Here is a 20,117-nt window from a genome sequence, read left to right on the forward strand (position 1 = left end):
TCCTCTTTCAGCTGCCACTTAAGAGTGGAATGTGTTCTGGAGGGTAGCAGGTGGGAAAGGGACAAAAGACTCCTTGTCTGCTTTCCCTATATCGGATCCTAACATAATCACACGTCTCCATCTTCTCCAGTTCGTTGTTTTTGTAGCCAGCCTCAAAAATGAGGATTTAGACAGTGGAGAGATATAGGAAGAAGGGTTAAGGGGAGGACATGTCCCAAGTCTATGTAATGTGTGCAGGGGCATAGACTGGATCCAGATCCACTATAACTTTCCTCCCCCTTCCCACGTATCTCTATGAGCATGACATTGCTCATTGACAAGACTAGAAAAGGATTCTTTCTCTTTAGTTGGGAGTAATGAAAAGTTATATTATGAGCCAGAGTCTGGTTGCCAATTGGGAATTAGCCCTTTAAAGGAAAGCAGGAGAATTGACCAAAAAAAACATGGAAATAGGGAGAAAAAGAGGGAGAGAAGACTAATCACTTACAAGGTCACAGTAGCTGGGTGAGCTTCGGCCCTAGAAGGGAACCTCTGAGTGCCCCCGGGTCCTCTGGCTCCCAGGTGTGAAGCCTGAGGGAGGGAAGGAAAGGGGAGGCAGCAGCTCTGTTATCTTAGAGACACCTGCAGGGACGGGAGAGGAGTGAAAACTGCAGACTATTTACTTAATCTCTCAGAATAGATTTTCCCTCTCTGTTCTTTGTGCTCTGTGGGTTTAACAGACTCTTTTATGGGGCACATGTGTGGTAATTAACACAAGCTATATTAGGTCTTGTGCCATATGTTTGAATTTCAAACAACAATTGATCTGGAAAGATCACATCCTTCCCTGTGTTTCTTCCTTTTAGGGCCTGTTGCTTCAAGATGTGTGTGTGTGTGTGTGTGTGTGTGTGTGTGTGTGTGTGTGCTAATTTAACAATGACACCTGACATTTATTTAGCAGTTTGTTCTTTATGACCTTTATTTCTCTTGTATTTTCACATTTGATTCCCAAAACACTCCTATAAGGTAGATATCATTTTATAAATCAGGAATAGGGGACTGTTTTTCTGCCAAGGGCCATTTGGATATTTAAAACATCATTCATGGGCCATATAAAATTATCATTTTATAGAACTCAAGCAAGGGAAGGTGGTTGTACCTAAATTTCAGCCCATCATTGCCTGAAGTTGATTATGCAAATGATTTCACAGGCCATATACAATTGCAGGTTCTCCACCCCTGTTATGGATGAAGAAATTGCATCTCCGGGAAATTGTAACTAGCCTAATAAATCAGCATCTGAGCTGCAATTCCAGCTTAGGTCACTCTCTTTGCAGGTAAAGAGCATCAAACTGGAGTCAAGTATAACCCAGATTCATATCTTGGCTCTGGCACTAAATAGTTATGGGACCATGGATAGGGAACAAACCTCTCTAAGTTCAGTCTCATAATCTGTAATATGGAGAAAATGTTGTTCAGTCATTTCAGTTGTGTCCAACTCTTTGTGATTCTATATGGGGTTTTCTTGGCAAAGAAACTGGAGTAGTTTGCCTTTTCCTTCTGCAGATCATTTTACAGATGAGGAAACTGAGGCAAACAAATTAAGTGACATGTCCACTGTTCTTTAGCTCCCAAGTGTCTGAGACCAGATTTGAATTCAGGTCTTGCTGATTTCAGGCCCAGGGCTCTCTCTATGGCTTCGCCTATGTACTGTGATAGAGAAAATACTTACAGTCATAAAGTTGTTATAGAGGCAGAGAGGGTTTCAGTGGAAGGGGGAAGAAAATTTTGTTAATCTTAAATAATTAACCAAAAGTATATTGTTATTCAGTATTATTTCAATTATACTACTGTATATCCAATATCTTCTATTGGAGATCACATGATAGGAGGGCACAAGAATGTGATATCTAAGAAGAAAAGAGTTGATAATTCATGATGAATAATCTTTCCCCAAAACTAAGGAACTCAAATTATTCATTCCTACTGTGACAAATGCCCAAAAAAGATGTGAGTAAATTATCCAACTCTTGAAGCCTTTGCTTTAATTTATTTTTCTGAAAGCTTTACTTAAAGAAACTTCTAAGGGGAAAAAAATCAAAATTCCATGTAGAAGCTTTTGTCTTTTCTAGACAAAGAAAATGGAAAGAAAAAAAATGGAAAGTAATTTTGGGGGGTTTCCCCTGGATATCAAAAATAAAAAAACCTTTTAGACCAAGAGAATCATTTTGTTTTGAAAGACTTTCCTGCATCCTCATAGTATTCTCATCCTGTTTTCAGGAATGGAGTGAAATACAAATGTAAGTTTTCAAAATAACTTAAGGTAGGAGGACTATGAGTACTTTTTTCCTCCAAAGTTTCTTTCTTTCTCTTTATTTTTAGAGCTTGGGACATTACCTCTAAATCCAGATGTGCAATAGTGTTCCAGGGAGAAGTAAAGTGCAGCCCAGATCATGAATCCAATGGGGGAAAGATCTTAGGACCAATTCTAAAAGACTGTATCCCAGCCCTGAGACATGGCAAACCATTTTTGCTTTTTTTTCCTCTTATGTCCTTTATCTGGGCCTAGTCATTAGGCTTTTTATCCTCTACCTCTAATCTGACTCAGAAGCACTATTCCAAGGCTCCTTTTTTATGATCCTAGGAAATGCACATATGAGAATGTGAATGACTGGTCAAAATCTGTCCTCATGCATTTTTAGAAGGTGGAAATATCCATGTATAGGGACTGCATAAAAGATTAGAAAATAATTTCCCCACTTTCCATTCTTCCCTTTTTCAAAATACTCCCAAACACTCTCAAACAAAAGGATCAGAATAGCTAATAATGGAATTTATGGGTCTTCATGGAGGGAGAATATTCATGGTAAAGATGACCTGAAGAAAATCCACCCCAGAATGATAGCTAAATAGGCTAAGATTCATTCTTCCATAACTACCCTTCTACAGTTTTTTTTCCAGTCAGATTCACAAAGGAATTTTGCAAACAGGTACTATCTATTCCTTATAAAAGGTAAATCTTAGAAAAATCATTTCAACATTACAGACCTTGAGGACATAATTTACAGAAAGTCTCTGCCCACTGGTTGTGAAAAGCACAAACTTTCTCCCCCTTCTCCTGAGGAAGAATTAGTCTACTATTACCCCATACAAGATACTTGTCTGTATACATAAAGACATAACGACGGATATATTTATTAGGGGATGATAATAGTCACAATAGACTCTAGGAGAAATAGACAAAAGTGGTTTAAGAGACCAAGAAGCAAAGGGGAACTTTGGCTCACTGAGAAGCCTTTTCTTTGGGGGGGAAGTGTTTGGATCTTGGAAGGGGCAATAGTTTTCTTTTCTTTCCTCCTTTTCCAAGGCTGTGTGATCTTAGAGACCTCAAGAGGTGCCATTAGTATAGAAGACTATTCCAGTCTCTTTGACACATTTGCTTTTGAAGGACCTGGAAGAGAAAGCTCTTTGTATGTAGTCAGAATAAACTCATTGTACACCCAAACAATTAACTCTTCAATTGACTTGCCAGTGCCATGAAAACTGCAGCCCTGCTTCTCTGGACCTTTTAGATTCTATTCAGTCCCTTAAGCACATTTTTTTTTTTTTTTGGTTTTTGTTTTGTTTTATTCTGAAAAGTTTTTCCCTAGAATAGTCAGACCAAATCAACATTGTCCTCTGCCGACATTTATCTCCACCTGCCACTGAATGTCAATCAGGAATCAAAAAGCCAAACAGAGGAAGCTTTGAATAGTGTCATGGGGGTCGAAGAGACTTCCAGCTGTCTGTGCGTGGGCCAGGCCTTCCTGCAAGGCTAGGAATTGAGCTATTACATAAACCCGCTGTCTGTATTGGCCCACAGAGCCCTTTGGGGCTATGATTTCCTCTGGGAAACACCTGCAAGGCAAGTACAAGCCATTGAGAGGAGGGAGAACTGGATGTTGAATTTTGGAAGACCGGTCATATAAACTTCTAAACTATTAGAAAACACTTTTGAATTTCCAAAGCTGCTGAGCTGCTAGAGGAATTTGGACAGATTATCCAAACTCTCTGTATCTTAGTTCTGCATGTGTTTGGTCTTTGTCTTTTCCCCAGGTGGTTAGGAGAATGAATGGAGAAAAGTTTGCCTCGAATACATTGAGAATTAGGTAGGGGAAGAGAGGGAAAGGAATAAGATCTAACCAAAGTGGTGGTTTTAATATTGCTAAATTAATAATTTTAATATTACTATTCTTAACATTTTCCAGAAGAAATTCCCCCAAATTGACTCTTTTAAAAAATTAAATCATTTGAAAAAAGTTTTAAAATAAGTAGTTTGTATGAAAATTATATTTTCCAGTCACATTTGCATAACATATAAGTCTGTTCTATTGTTCTATCTATAGATCAATCGATCTATTTAGCTATTGGCAGCTAAATAACACAGTGAATATAGTACCAGCCCTGGGGTCAGGAAGACTGTGAATTCAAATCTGGCCTCAGACATTTACTATCTGTGTGACCCTGGGCAAGTCACTTAACCCTGTGTGTCTCAATTTTGTCAGCTGTAAAATGATCTGGAGAAGGAAATGAGAAACCTCTCTAGGATCTTATCATAAAGAGCTGGACAGTATTGAAATAACTGAACAACAGCAATAATATGTGTGTATTATGTGTGTATGTATTATACACACACAAATATATATATATATACATACCTACATATCTATATATCCACACACATATGTGTATGTATATGTATAGGTACATGTGTGTATTCTGCTCTTTTATTTTATAGGTTCAGACATCATATTTATTTTTAGATGAGGAAACTTGTGCTTCTTAATCCAAGACCAGAAAATCTTATTCTTTGACTCTTAATTTCAGACCTGTGGACTGATAGTAACCCCTAAAATTCGGTAACCAGGTAGTTTATTCTGACACTTGTTAATTGGCAGTGTGCCTGAGCACTCTTGCTGAGTCCTGCCAGGAAAATGGATGTGATCTGCATCTTGAGATCAGGGACCTGTGTGCCAGGTAACATGGTATAATGTTTGGTCAAATATTTGATTTTTAACTTTGAGACAGAACCCACTGACTTCAGCCTGGCTTTCTGGTTCCTTGGATATTTGGGATTTAACAGTTTTCTGCCACAGTAGCATAATTCCTTATCTTATCTCAATATGTAGTTTTTGATCTAGTGCTTTCAAGTTTCTGATGATACTGTTCTATGAAGGTATCAACAATTATTTTACCTTATTTTTCATAATAGAGACTACTAGACTTTTTGGTCCTAGTATTTCTGTTGAAAGTTTCAACTAAAAACCAAAACAAAACAAAAAAACCTCATTTAAAAAAATGTATATAATCAACATCTTCTTGCATGCTGGAATTTCTGGGGTCTTCCTAAACATTGATTTGGAGGAATTGAGTAATTTCAGATTCTCATCCTGGGTAATGAACAAATGGAAAAAATTTTATCAGTACTCAGGATGTTATTTCATCAGGAGAGAAATTTGCAATCATAGCATTTTAGTGATCACATTAATAGAAACATAAAACGGTCTCCTCTATTAGTTTGTTCTTATGATTGATTACTTTTTGTGCTACAGTGGTAACTGGGGGCAGCTTCATGGCCTAGTGGATAGAATACCAGACCTGGAGTCAGGAAGACCTGAACTCTAATCCATCCTAAGATCATTAGTCACTGTGTGACCCTAGGAAAGTTATATTACTCTGTTTGCCTTAGTTTTATCATGTAAAATAAGCTGGAGAAGGAAATGGCAAACCACTGCAGTATATTGCCAAGAAAACTCTAAATGGGGTCCTGCAGAGTCATATGGAAATGACTAAACAACAAGATGGTGACCCTGTGTTTTCATTTTTTAATTTATTCTTTTCCAATGAACAAGAGTTTTTTCTCTATTTCTCCTTAACCCTGCTCCAAAAAAGGAGAAACTACAAAGCCCTTATAACAAATATGCATTGTTAAACAAAACAAACTCCCAAGTTAGCCATATCCAAAAAAAAAATGTATGTCTCCGTTTTCAACCTGAGTCCATCACCTTTGTCAGGAGATGGGTAGAAAATTTTATCATGGGTCCTCTGGAATCATGTTTGGTCACTGCATTAATCAGTGGACTTAAGTCTTCCAAAGTTTTGTTGTTAATGATTCTGGGTTTTCAATGACTATACACAGGTGGAATTTATACTAGCAAGTTGAAAAAAAACTTTGAATAGAAACTCAGCCATGAGTTTCTTCCTAGGACTAGCGTAGCTAACTACAAAAGTCTCTTCACCTAGTTGGCTGAAGAGGAATGAATTTTTTGCACATAGCAATTTTCAAAGACATTCTACTAAGTTATATAGCATGGTCACAAATATAATATAATATTTGGCTTGTTTTGGCTTGGTAGAATGAACACTGGATTTAGACAATCAGAATTCAAATCTCAGCTCTGCTGCTTATGAGATGTAGGCTTGTGGGCAAATAACTTCAACCTGTCTCTGAATCTGCATCTGCAAAACAAGGGAGCTGAAAACTAGACAACTACAAACTTTGCTAGTTCTAAATTCTGCAGTTTTATGATCTTATATATGTCAAAACTCTTTTTAAGAGAGACAGAGAGAGAGAAGGGGTGGGGCAGAGAGAGATAAAAGCTCATGATCAAGTATAGGGATATTGACCAGAGGCTCCCTTTTGTCCTTTGGCCAGATTGTGGTTCTCTCCTTGGTATGTTTAATATATGATGTATATATCATTATATATAAATACATATTATATATATATATAATGATATGTGATATATCATCACATATCATTATATGTTTTTAATCAATCTCTTAGAATAAAAAATAGTTTATTTTTTGAGAAAAAAATATAAAAATATAGACAGCAAATATATAAGATTTTGTGTAAATGCCATTTTACCAGGCAGCAATTGAAGAGGAGGGAGACAAAGAGAGAGGAGATAAATTCACTCTACCAGTTTGGCAGCAAGTTCTGTCCAGAAAGTTCACTCTTTAAGTGGGTCAGTGAGCCAGACAAAGCTCGAACAGCTCATGATTATATTAAGTCCAGGGGCAACTCCTTTCATGGCAATCAGGCTCATGAACCTTTCACTGGCATTCTTCTGCATATTCGACAGGTCAGTCTGTGGAACTTAAAAGTTTGCAGTTTCCTTATCCTTAGCAGCTCTGGCTGCCATGATCTCTCTGGCTCTCTTTCCTCCTGAAAAAAACTACACTTCCCATCAGCACCCTGGACATATAAAGGTATACAGGATATATCAAAACCCTTAGTGCAGTTATAAGCTCCAATTACACTGATTTGTGGAATACCCTGTTTCAAAGGTGTCATTCACCTTAAATATTTTGTACGACATTGCTCACAGTTCAGTTGTAAATATTTGTTTTCTGTTCCCTAAAATATTATAGTATTTAGAACTGAAAAGAAATTCATGGAGATCTAAGTCAGTCCTCTCCAACATCACCACCCCTTTTATTTAATATTTGGGAAAACAAGTCCAGAGACACTTGTCAAAAGCCACATAATTAGTAAAGAAAATGGTATTCTAATCCAGGTTTTCTGGTGACCTATCCAATTGTCTTTCTGTAAAATGACAGGAACAAATATTTAAATCAGAAAGAGATTGTGTTGTACAATTCCCTCATTTTGCAGTTGAATAAACTGAGGCCCAAACAAATTAAGTGTCTTGTAGAATAATGGTAGAGACATGAAATGACAGATTTACTGTTCATTCCACTTATATCTATTGCTTCTTGAAACTTTTCTGTCTCTAACACTTCCTTTGTTATATGGGGGATAAATACAGACAAGGACAATAAACTGGCAGAGAGGCCGAGTGTACACAGGCATTTAGAATATGAGCTTCATATCCAGCAAGAGCAACCAACTGTATGCTGGAGCAGCCAAGAGAACTTGTGCGGTTTGTTGAATTGAATGGAAAAAGGTGTTAATAGAGTCAGGGGAAACGATGCTATAAAAATGACATTGTGTGGCTCTGTGCTGTGTTTATTTTCCCTCAATGACTTCCAGATCAACCTTGAGCAGCTTAGGAGTCAAAAGATCTTTGTTTCAGGAGCCTGCTTAAAACATGCAAATACAGCTGGATTTCTTTCTTTCTTTCTTTTTCTTTACTGCTCTGGCATTTGACCCTACTCTCCTCCAACTTCCAATATCACCCCCTCTTCTTCCCCTAACACATGCACAGCCCAGGATTCTGCATCTCACTGGTTACTACAGATAATTCTATATCCTTTTGAATCCTGTGAGTCAATTAGGAGTGATAGTTTATATGTATTAACAAATAAAGGATTTAGGTTTTTATTTTCTATTAATATGACTGGCCTTCACAGAGATCAGCCTAGCAAGAATTAAATTAAATCAAATAACTGATTTTTTTTCCTAAAAGGATAAATAGCTCTAAGCAATATGATTCCCCTCCTCTTATTTTGATTCAATGTTAAACTTAAGGCAGAGTCCTGTTTGCTCTAGGGATAGCAATATCTGGACAATATGTTTCCTCCTTGTCTTGCTGTCCTTATAATATATAATATAATATAATCATTCCTTATGATTTTCCACTAAATCCTGTAATGAGGGTATGACCACATTTTGTTTTTTCTTATCTGACTGGAAGCCACAACTCAAAGGCTGTTATCATTATAATATCATTTTTTTTCCAAGGTCCTACCTTCCCCTACTGCTTTATCCTTTTCAGTTTACCATATCCCCCTTTCCTGATTTCAGGGGCTGAGGTCAGAGATGGTTAGCTTTGCCATGGGGGTGCTGACTAGACTCCTTGGGGGATGAATCATATATTGACTCCTCTTTTGGAGTTATAGAACCTGGTATCCAAAGTCAATTGTCTTCTGTGTTGTTCCTAACTCTTGAATTTATTCTGTATGCAAGAATTTCTAGTTTCAGCTCTAGTTAGCTGACTTTTATTACTGATGAATTATTTTACTAGTATTCTAAACAATGTGTTCTATATTCCTTGTTTAGTATTAATAATTGGTATTATAGTATTACATTATACATATAGATATATATACACACAATGGGATCTTACCAGTGCTTTCCTGGTACCCTCATGATTTAAAAAAAAAAAAGCAATAGGGAAGATCTCCAGCAAGTTGGATAAACCCCTAATGATGAACTTTTGGGAGTCACACCAAATGGACAGGATGGGAAGGGAGGGAAAAAGCACATATGAAGCACCTACCTTATATCCAGCATGCCCTAAGTACTTTACAGATATCTCATTTGATAGCCATGGATGAATTACAATCTGTATCAATAACAGAACTTCTCAAATTAATGAGATCACAGAATCATTTGGCATTACATGAAAACAATTTTCTTTTTTTATGAGATAGAGGAGATATATAATAACACAGATGTCTGGGATCATTGTATTATTGCCTATCTATTTCCTCCAATCCTGATCACCTTTTGGCATTGTTGACACTTTAAACAAGGGGTTTCTGTTCTATAGAGCAGAAATGTCAAACATCAACCAGTATGCAGCTCACCACTCTGTCAAGTGCTGTTGAAACAGATTAAAATGTAATTAAGAAATATTTAACAAAATAAATTTTAAAATACAATAAAATATAGATAATGTTAAATTTTCAAATTGAGTTAATATGAAGACAGATCTTTATGTATGGATTATTGGCTCCTAGGTACCACTGCTGTAAAGAAACAAAAATCTTTACTTCAAGAATAGGATTAGAATGACAAAAATATTCACTCTCACCTCTATGTTAAGAACATATACAAAATGAAATCTCTCTGTTTCTTTAACATTGTAGACCATGATGAAATGGATTCTTTAGATCAAAGTAAAAAATGCCTAGATGATACAATAAATAAGAGTGTTGTTTCTCAAGTTAGGAACTCTTGAGTTCAAATCTGAACTCAAACACTAACTGGGTGATGTTGGGTAAGTTACTTCACCATGTGTTTGCCTCAGTTTCCTCATCTGTAAAATAAGTTGGAGAAAGAAATGGAAAACTACTCCAGTATCATTGCCAAGAAAACTCTAAATGGGGTCAAGAAGAATTGGAGAATAGTGAAACAATTGAACAACAACAACAACAAATGCCCAGTTATAATTATTCTTATTCCAAGTCATAAGAATACTACAGAGGGCTTAGATGATAGCAAGATGGACCTCTCTATTTTCTAAAATTGGTGAGCACCAGAAATGGAAGCTACAGCCAAGGACTATGGGGACAGAATCATCAGAACTATTTTTAAGCCCTTGTTCGTCTACAGCTACGAAAGTACTGGGGCAGGTTTTATGTTGGTAAGTGTCACAGGAAGGATGGGAAAGACATGAAGGGAAGAGGTCTTTATCTTTTTGGTTACTATTCCTTGTCCTCTATGAGAGCAAGAAATAGATATTGCAGGGCACACTTAGATCTGCCTAAGCCTTGTGTACCATATCTACTATTCTTTCTAGTATCTAAAATGGGTAGACATAAGAGCTGGCAAGATAATTCTTTCCTGTGCCATATTTTACCTGGGAATTGAAGTCTCTCAAGAAATGAAGGCCCACTTCCCTTTTCTTATTCACCTCCTTACCCCTTGAAATAGCAAGTGTAGGATTTTCTTTTTTATGGATGTCTTCCTCACTCTGCCCCTTTTTCTTCACCTATGTTTTCCCTCTTTGTTGCCCTCATTCTGGACTTGGCCAGGCCATGTACAAACCCCAACCATTCAACAGTTCTGGAGAGTAGATAGTAATTTACCTCAATAATGGTAGTTTCTTTTCGTTTCTTTTTAACTCTCAATTCAGATGATGGATCTAAGCCAACACCCACGATGGAGACACAGTTGGTGTTTGATGGAGATGGTAAGAGTTTCTTTTTCTTTTCTTCTTACTTAGCACCTTAAAGTTGGGGGATGATCTTTCATTTTTGCAGAGTTAAGTATGCATTTTTAAACTTTAAAAGAGTTAACTCTAAGAAGCAAGTAATCTATTCATCTGAGTTTTAGCCTTTATTTTTTTTTTCTTTCTGTGAGGTCCTATTCTATGCCTTTCTCTTCTGGATCTTGGTTAATCATAAAAAATTATAAAAATGAGCATTATCATCTACTAAGGAAAAGGTGGCTCCTACTTGGCTGAAGTAATTTATCAACAAATTCCCTAACCTGCCTACTCCATTTTTATCTTTCATTCTGCTATCAGTAGATAAGCATTCTTCTTCATGCTTCCTATAACTTTCATGTCAATCTTCATTGACTCTAGGCTAGTCTAAACTCTACCCTGTTATTCAAGGCTGTCTACAATCTGGCTCCAACCCCCTCCCTCAGACTTATCTCACATGCCTCTTTTTAATGTATTCATCCTCCAGTCACAGAGGATTCTCAGAATCCACCAAGCACATCTCTAGCAATGTTGTGCTCTGTTTTATGTCAGCTTGTTGAACTCTTAAAAATCTCTAAGGTACCATAGAGGTAAATTCTCAGCTTAAATGCTACCTTCTTTATGAAGTCTTATCTGATGTTTCTCTCTGATAGGGCTAGAAGCCATATTTTCTTCCATCAAGTTGTATGAAAGGTTGTTCCTACCTTTCTCATTCATTTATTCTATTCTATTTACAGTACATTTTTGAGTATGTCTCATCTTTTTAATAGATTGTAAGCTATCTGTAAACTAGGATTGTGCCTCATTGATCCTTGTCTCTCTTCCAGAACCTAGCAGAGTATCTGAAATATAATGGGTAGTTAATGGAGCTTTAAATTTATTTAAGGATCTCTCAGGTAATATACTAGAGTGATTACTATAAGGAACAAGGGGGAATAGAACATACAGTTCTTTGCCTCAAGAAACTAATAATAGTCTAATAACTGAAACAAGAAGTGAATGTACATTGAATGATTGTCTGAGATTTTTCTCTCTATTTGGCTAAAAGAGTTCACAGAAAGCAGACTTGTGGGGACCATACTCCAAGCCTTTCAGCATAATATGATGTACTATAGCTTCTGCTTTGCTGGTACAGCCTCTGAGAACACAGAGAAAAATGAGGCATTGGAATGGGATTTTTGCCATGGATATATGAACTCTTTTTTATTTTTTATTTTTTTATATTTAATTTTTTTTTAAATCTCAAACAACAATCCTGGGAGATAGGTATTGTTTTATTATTCCCATTTTGCAGATGAGGAAAATGAAGTGAGGTTAAGTGACTTTTCCAGAGTTACATAGAATCTGAGACCAGGCCTAAGACCAGTGTATGAATTTAGACCTTCCTGAGTCTAGGTCACTACTGTGTCACCTGGCTGCCCTGAATTGTCTCATAAAAATCTGGGTTTCTTAACCTTTTTTATGTCACTAACTCTTTCTTGGAATAATATTTTAATGCACAAAATAAAATAATAGGATTTCAAAGGAAACCTATTTTATTGAAATATAGTTTCAAAAATATATATTTTTTAAATTGTCCAGTTCCTCGGTTAAGAACCCCTGTTAAATTAAACCTGAAGAAAAAAAGAAAGTAGTAGTCATAGCTCACGGAATGATAGCTCACAAACTCCTTAAGGGACAAATAAATGAACTGACTAAATTGCTTTTGTTGTGTGAACAAAGATAATAAATATTTTGTGGCATATTTGATAAACCTCAGATTGTCATGCTCATAACAAGTATGTGCAAAAACATCATCAAGAATATACTATAACTTTTGCAGCAACATCTATTGAAAAGAGAGAGGAGTTAGAGAATATAATGAAAAAACTGATAAACTCTCCAAATTTAATTGATACATACTTGATTACTTCAATGCAAAGGAGGTATCAGATTCAATAGGCAAAAACATGGAGAAAAACATGCTGAAAATGAGTTTTAAACTCTATAGAAGCTTTATACCTAATCCCCATGAACATTTCAAAAAGAAAGTCAAGATACAGTGGCCATCATGAGCACTGAATAATTATCACCAAAAAAGTGAAATTATTTTGTAACAGATAAGAATTAATTTGTTAAGAAATGGGACTCATTTCAAATCAGCTGTTACTGTACAGGACAGATGGAAATCAATACCAATTAGAAGAATAATCATGAGAAGACATGAAGTAAAATAGAGACAGTTCTAACAATTTATTTAAACTAAGTTTAAATGAGGGGAAAAATGGGAATTCTTATGAAGTTTAACCTGAGGCCAATCAATTGTCACAATGAAGAGGACAGAAGAACCTAAAACTACTTCATTCAGTATACATTCAATCTCCCTGCCAAGTGGAGAAACATACTGCTAAAGAACAATGCCATTTTGGAATATGAACCTTTTTCAGATCTTTTAGAGGAGGATGGTACAAGATCATGAATATTCTCTCACAAAATAGAAAGATGTCATAGAGGAAAAAACAATGTTACAGAAATATTAGCACAAGAATCAGTTCAGCCAGATCATAAGAGCTCTTAAAGATAAAACTAAAGAGAGGATAACAAAAAAGGACTATCAAAATTTCTATAATGGTAGAATATGAACAAACAGGTAGGTTTGGGAAAATTGGGTTTTAATGTGGGCTACATCATCATAGGCACACAATTGGCCAAAAAGTACAGAGAATACAAGGTCCAACTCTGTATGTGTGTGTGTGTGTGTTCCCTATTGACTATAAGAATAATTTTGATTTGATTTCCTTTGTATATATTAAAATCACAAGACTCCTTGACATTTTTAACAGAGAATTTTTTTGATGAGTATCAATATAAACAAGAACTAAAACAAGATATCTACTTGCTAAAGTCTTTCTTTTCCCGCACACACTGACTCATATTGATTATGTGCCTTAGGAAAGTGATTTAACCCTCCAGTTCCCTAAGCAATTCTTAGTTCTAATTTGCATTGGCAAAAGTAGTTCTTCACCAGTAATTCTCTATATCAAGTTCCATTCAAATAAAAGGGTCAGTTGTCTGCCCAAAGCTCATATTAAACGAAGACACTTTTATGCAGTGTGACAACCTCCAGTTATTCCTGTTTGCATATGATACTATGCTGTTTTGTTTCAAAGCCTTGAACATATAGATCACTAATTGCTAAATAAAATTGTTAAATAAAAAATAACAAAAAAATCCAAATGGATTCAATAATACCTATTATTCAGATTATGATATGCAGTGGGGTGGACAGCTCATGAAGCTTGTCTATCAATGTATAGAAATACATAAATGTAGATAGAGCTAGCTAACTAGCATTGACAATTATAGATAGATAAACATATCAATAAGTAGGTAGTCAATTTTGAACAAATAAATAGTGAATAGACAATGGAAGGAACTTAATTTGAAAAGAAGAGGATTATATTTGGGAAACAATTCAGTGATTTCCACTGGGAAATAAAAAGGCCATTAAAAAAAATTAGTACTCTTCTAGTGAGTTTGTACAGTTACATATTATGAAACATTATAGTTTCTGAAAATTTCAACTTGAAGACTATCCAAAAGGTAATGGAGAGGGGAATTTTAAAAGGCTTCAACAAAAAATTCTGCATAAAAAGAAGTCATAAAGGAAATCATCAGGAAGTATATGAAGAGAAGAAAAAGTGAAAGGAAAAAAAGAGACTAATAGCTCAAATATCCTATATGCATCAATGTCAAGATTTATTTAAAAAAAAAACAGTACATCAAGAAGTTTCTCTTTGGGAATTTTTTGGGAGGACATAAACAATAGTTAGATGGAATAAAACAGTAAGATTTCATTTCAGTCTTCATCATTGAAGGCAGTAGTCACCTTGCTGATAATCACAGATCCATCAAAGTAAAATGCAAATAAGTATTAATTGAAGAGAAACTCTTACCCTCTCTATCATGGAGATAATAACTTTCTATTTCTTTTATAGCCATTTTCCTGTGAGAATATCAGTCTATTGAGAAAAACCGTTACTCTCACTGTACTATACAGGTCTGTCACAACTTGTTTTTATCAGACTCAGCTGTCAGCAATCACCTCTACATTTGGACAAGAAATATAGGTAGTGCAGTAGATTTCCACGATGGCTGTAAAGCCAGTGTTCTTTGCTTCTGTACAGAAAAGTGTAAAAATGGCTGATTCCCTTATGGCCACTGGGCAAGTGCCTGCCTGTCTGCTCCTACAATTGCGCCACTCTGGTCAGCAGCCACTTACTTGGTTTTCTCTTGTATACTCAAGTTGGAATATTATATTTTGATTTTTTGGAACAGCTATTTGTTTGACTATTATGTGTTTGGCAGAGAAATGAGGCTGTGAGCCAAGATACCTGAGTTTTAATCTTTATTCTTTCCTTGCTTAATGTACAATGTTATTCAATGTTTTCCTCTTCTGGATCTCAGTTATTCCTGAAATAAAAATGAGCATTATAAGGAAGAGGTGACTGGAATTGACTGGAATAATTAATCAACAACCTCCCTAAACTGCCTCTAATCTCTCCCACTCCATTTTATCTTTCACATAGCTATTAGTAGGTAAGTATTCTTCCTCATGCTTCCTGTAACTTCCATGGCAATCCTCATTGACTCTACTTTAGCTTAAACTCTTTATCCTCTTATTCAAGACTGTCTACAATCAGGTTTCAACTCACCACCTCAGTCTTATCTCACATGCCTCTCTTTAGTATATTCATACGCCAATCACGCTAGGATTCTTAGAATCCACCACTTACATCCCTAGGGACCTTTGCATCTGGCAGGGTTGTTCCCTCTGGGTTCAATGTCCTGCTCTGCCTAATGTCAGCTTGTGGAACCCTTAAAATCTTCTAAGCTTCAGCTCAAATGCTTTATCTGAATTGTCATTCCAATAATTTCTCAGAGCCAGAAGCCATCTTCTCTTCCAGAAGTTGTGTGGAAAGTTGCCTATATTTTTCTCATTTACTCATTCTTTTCCATATTCTATTTATGTTATATTTTTTGTGCATGTCTCATTTCCCTTAATAGAATGCATGCTACTTGTGTACTATGATTGTACCTCATTGATCTTTGTCTCTCTCCTAGTACCTAGCAGAGTATGTGAAATATCACAGGTAATTAAGGAAGGTTTAAATTTATTTAAGCACTCCTCAGGTAACACACTGTATTGCTTACCATATGGAACAAGGGGAAGTAGAGAATATAGTTCTTTGCCTCAAAGAACTAATGATAATAATAAATGAGACAAGAATTGCATGTGTAAAATTAAATAACAGTATGAGATTTTTAAAACTAAAATAAAAATAGAAAAGAGAGAACTCTAATTCATAAAGTAGGTGTCTAAAACTATATATGCCATCTTTAAATGGAAATGAGCTAATATTGATCAACCTATTAGATTTGGTGTTTAGGGAAAATTGTATAGCAAAGCTGTTTGAGTTTGAGGTAAGGCTTGCTTGAGCCCAGCACCTTGAGAACTTCAAAGAGACCTGGTTCTTTGACAGTCTTAAATTTCCTGTAAATACCAATTGAATTTGGGGGGACAACTTGGGAATTCAGATGACCTGTGGCTCTGGCTGCCCCTGGAAAGGAATGGATTTCACACCTCTGGACTGTAAATTGAGAGACCCAAATTACTAGAGGCCCTAGAACCAACCTTGTTTTCCTGGAGTCTTCAAGACAAAGGAATCGTTGAAGGCCAGTCTGGATCAGGCCTACCTTGATATTTTGGCTGATTGGAAAGACAACAAGAGAGAATTTATATGACTATTTCACTTTCTATTCCTTGTTGGTAAAGTCTCAACCGTTCCCAGTTAAAGCGGTCTCTGTGGCTTGTTTGGAGCAAATTTTGTTGACTTATCCCCTTTAAATCTTCTCCCAAGGAAGCAGCTGAGAGGAAGTGGGCTTGGCCCAGCCTTCTTCAACTCCTGGAATAATATTTTTATTTCTGGTCAGAATGACTTAGGGCCCCCAGCCTCTGACCACTTTGTGGACTGGTCCCCACTGTACAGTGCAGATGTCTCCCCATGGAATCACTAAAGGGTGGGGAGGGAGTTAAACTTATTATCCTGAATCAGATACTTTGAGCTTATGTAGGGAAGAGGAAAAAAGGCAGAAGGCAAGAGATGAAGGCAGGTTTGGAGGAGAAAGAGATATCATCTCATAGATTTTAGGAGATACCCCAGGCTCTTAGAAAATGTGACCAAATCAGAATCAAGGAATGAAAGCTCAGAGTCTGACTGTGTTCAACTTCATGATTATGGGAATTTTATCCTTTTCGTTTAATCTTTAACCTTTTTCATTTCTTTCTTTTTTTTAAAGAAATCACAGCCCCCACTCTGTGGATTAAGCACCTGGTAATCAAAGACTCGAAGCTAAACAACTCTAATGTAAGAAATTCAGGTAAATGATCCTTGGGGAGAGTATTCTTTAGCCCATATCTTTTGCTACTGATTAGCTATGTAACCTGACCATCTTGATCCTCACTTTCTTCATTATAAAATGAGAAGGTTGGACTAAGCTTCTACGAGGTGCCAAGCACGTGTGAGATGGCCACTCAAGTCTACTCCAAATTGAACATTCTATGATATGTGTGATTCAACTTCATGTTTTACTTTTGTTTACTTTCTAGGGCAGAATAGCCCAGAATCTGAAAGAAGCAAGACTATTCATAAAGATATCTACCAACTGACCCTTAAAACTCTTAATTCCGGACCTAATTTAAGCCACAACTCTCTCAAAACTGTTCACTGTCTTTGGGTGCTGATAGTGGATATTCTTTATGATTAGTTCTTTTGGACCTTGTTTAACATTGATTGGATCTTCCATGATTATGAACTTGGTGAGATATATGTGAATCTTTGAAGACTAATAGGTTTGGGGGAAATCTCTGATTACTTTCCTTATCCTGAAGAGTAACATTGGATTAATGTTCATAAATAGGCCATAGGATAGAAGAACAGTTTTCAGATTTTTTTGTCTCAAGATCCTTCTAAGATGCTTAAAAATACTGAGGACCCTAGAGAGCTTTTGTTCATGACATATCTTTTATTATTAAATTATATTATAATATATTAAATTATATAAAATTAAATTATTACAAATATTTAATATTGCTAAATTAAAAATTAAAACATCTCATGATATTGAGAAAAATAGTATCTACCTTGGGAATGCACTAAAAAGTCTCAAGGATGCCCAGGGATCCCTAAATCGCACTAGGAAAACCACTGGAATAGGTAAGAACTAGAAGTAAGAGTTCATTGATATAGGGAATTTGGAGCAACTCCCCCTTCTAATTCAAGTCACCACCTTCTTAAACTTAGAATAAGGATTCTTAATCATGATGTTATGGACTCCTCTAAAAGTCTGATAAAGCCTATGGAACTCTTCTCAAAATATTGATTTTAAATGTATAGGAAGAAAACTAATTATGTTGAAGTTTAGTTATCAGGTTTTTTTTTAGAGTTCATAGATTTCAGGTTAAGAACTCTTAACCCAAAGAATTGCCTAGAACACTGAGAGGTAAAGTGATTCTCACAGAAATGCACAGCATTTCAGTATGCATCAGAAGTGGAAACTTGAATCCCAAGTCTTTCTGGTTCTGAAATCAGCTTCCTAACCACACATCTATGTGGTTTCTAAATAGGAATAACTATTAACAAATTCATTAATTAGTTCTATTATGAAGTATAATCATTTGTTAATGTATTAATCTCTAAAATTCAGTCAATAAGTATTTATTAAGTGCTTATTATGTTCTGAGCCACAAAAAAAGACAAATAGTGGAGAACCATTTAAAGATTATCTTAAGGACCTCTGTTCTTGAGGAATTCACAGTCTAATGAGGGAGAAAATATCTAAACAATTTTGTACAAACTGTTTGCAGGATAAATTGGAAAAATTAAGGGAGAGAAGTCATTAGAATTAAGGGAAACTGGGAAATCTGTAGAAGATAAAAAAGGAAGCTAAGGGACTCAAGAATTGTAAATAAGAAGGGAAAGCCTTTCAGACTTGGGGAACAGCCAGTGGAATAACATCTGGAAATAAAATGTCCCGTGCAAGGAACAGTAAGGAAGTCATTGTCACTGGATCATAGGGTATGAGTGGGATCTAAAGAAGACTGGAAAGATGAAATGAGGGAAAGATATAAAAGGCTTTGTAAATCAAACAGAATTTTATATTTGATCCTGAAGGTAATAGGGAATCACCGGAATTTACTGAGTTGAATGGTGACAGGATCAGACTTGTGTTTTAGGAATATTACTTTGATAAGTATGATTTTTATGAAAGTTGATTAAGGGCAGAGATTTCTCTAATAAATATAAAAATATCAATGTATACAAACAGTAGTGACTACAAATTAAGAAGACAAATAATTATGGTTTATAGTGTGTGTAGCTTATATTGATGATAGAGGAAGAGGGATTAGGGATGATGATGATGATGATAATGATAATGATGATGATGATGATGATAGTGATTCAGGCAAAATTGTATTTCTTTATTCATGGGAAAATCCAGGCTTTTATGACCTCAAAGCCAACTTGTTAGTGTGGATTTCTATGTTACCTCTCATGGTGGTAAAATATTAAGGGAGATTTATCTTGGGAAGTAGATAGTAGTAACCTCTGGAGATAATTACTTTATCATTAATGCTGGACAGGGCCATCGCTAGTTGCCATAATCTATATCTTGCCAATGGACCCAGATGGCTCTGAAGGAGAAAATAAGGCTTGTGATCTAACTTAAATACAATTCACTTGCATGTCATGGAATCACCTCCCTGATGTCATGGCTTTCTTTGAGAATTAAGGACAAACAACAACAGGAATTCTGGAAATGCATTTATTCCAAAGATCAGGTAATTGGATCCATTCTATCCCAAGCTAAACCAAAGAGCATTTAATAAGGTTCTGGCACAGTATGTATGTCCACTTCACTGGGAATACCAAAAACCCCTCAAAAACATCTCTATCCTCAAGGTTTTATATTTTACAAGAGGATAGGAATTGGGAATATAGTACAAGTCAACAGATAAGTTTACATGGGATAATCCGAGGAAAAGGGAGAGCACTAATAACTAAGGAGATCATCACAGGCTTTCTATAGGAAGTTACGCATAAACTGAGCTAGGAATTCTAAGGAGGGAGTGTATTCCAGGCAACTAAGTAGTACAGTGAATAAATCATTGGCTCTGGAGTCAAGAATTGAGTTCAAATCCAGCCTCAGATACATATT

At 35.9% G+C, this 20,117-nt stretch overlaps 1 protein-coding gene across 3 annotated transcripts in view; it reads left to right on the top strand.

Moving 5' to 3' along the window:
• The window catches only part of SMOC1 (SPARC related modular calcium binding 1), a 191,185-nt gene that overhangs the window by 125,430 nt on the left and 45,638 nt on the right, over window positions 1-20,117 (top strand). For 2 of the 3 annotated variants that reach the window (XM_051977686.1, XM_051977685.1), the window contains exons 6-7: window positions 10,755-10,844; window positions 17,199-17,279. In XM_051977686.1, coding sequence (XP_051833646.1) covers window positions 10,755-10,844; window positions 17,199-17,279 — 171 coding nt within the window. The remainder of the gene's footprint in view (window positions 1-10,754; window positions 10,845-17,198; window positions 17,280-20,117) is intronic. The other variant, XM_051977687.1, reaches the window with a different exon arrangement.

The sequence above is a fragment of the Antechinus flavipes genome, chromosome 2 (assembly GCF_016432865.1).
Source record: "Antechinus flavipes isolate AdamAnt ecotype Samford, QLD, Australia chromosome 2, AdamAnt_v2, whole genome shotgun sequence".
Lineage (NCBI taxonomy): Eukaryota > Metazoa > Chordata > Mammalia > Dasyuromorphia > Dasyuridae > Antechinus > Antechinus flavipes.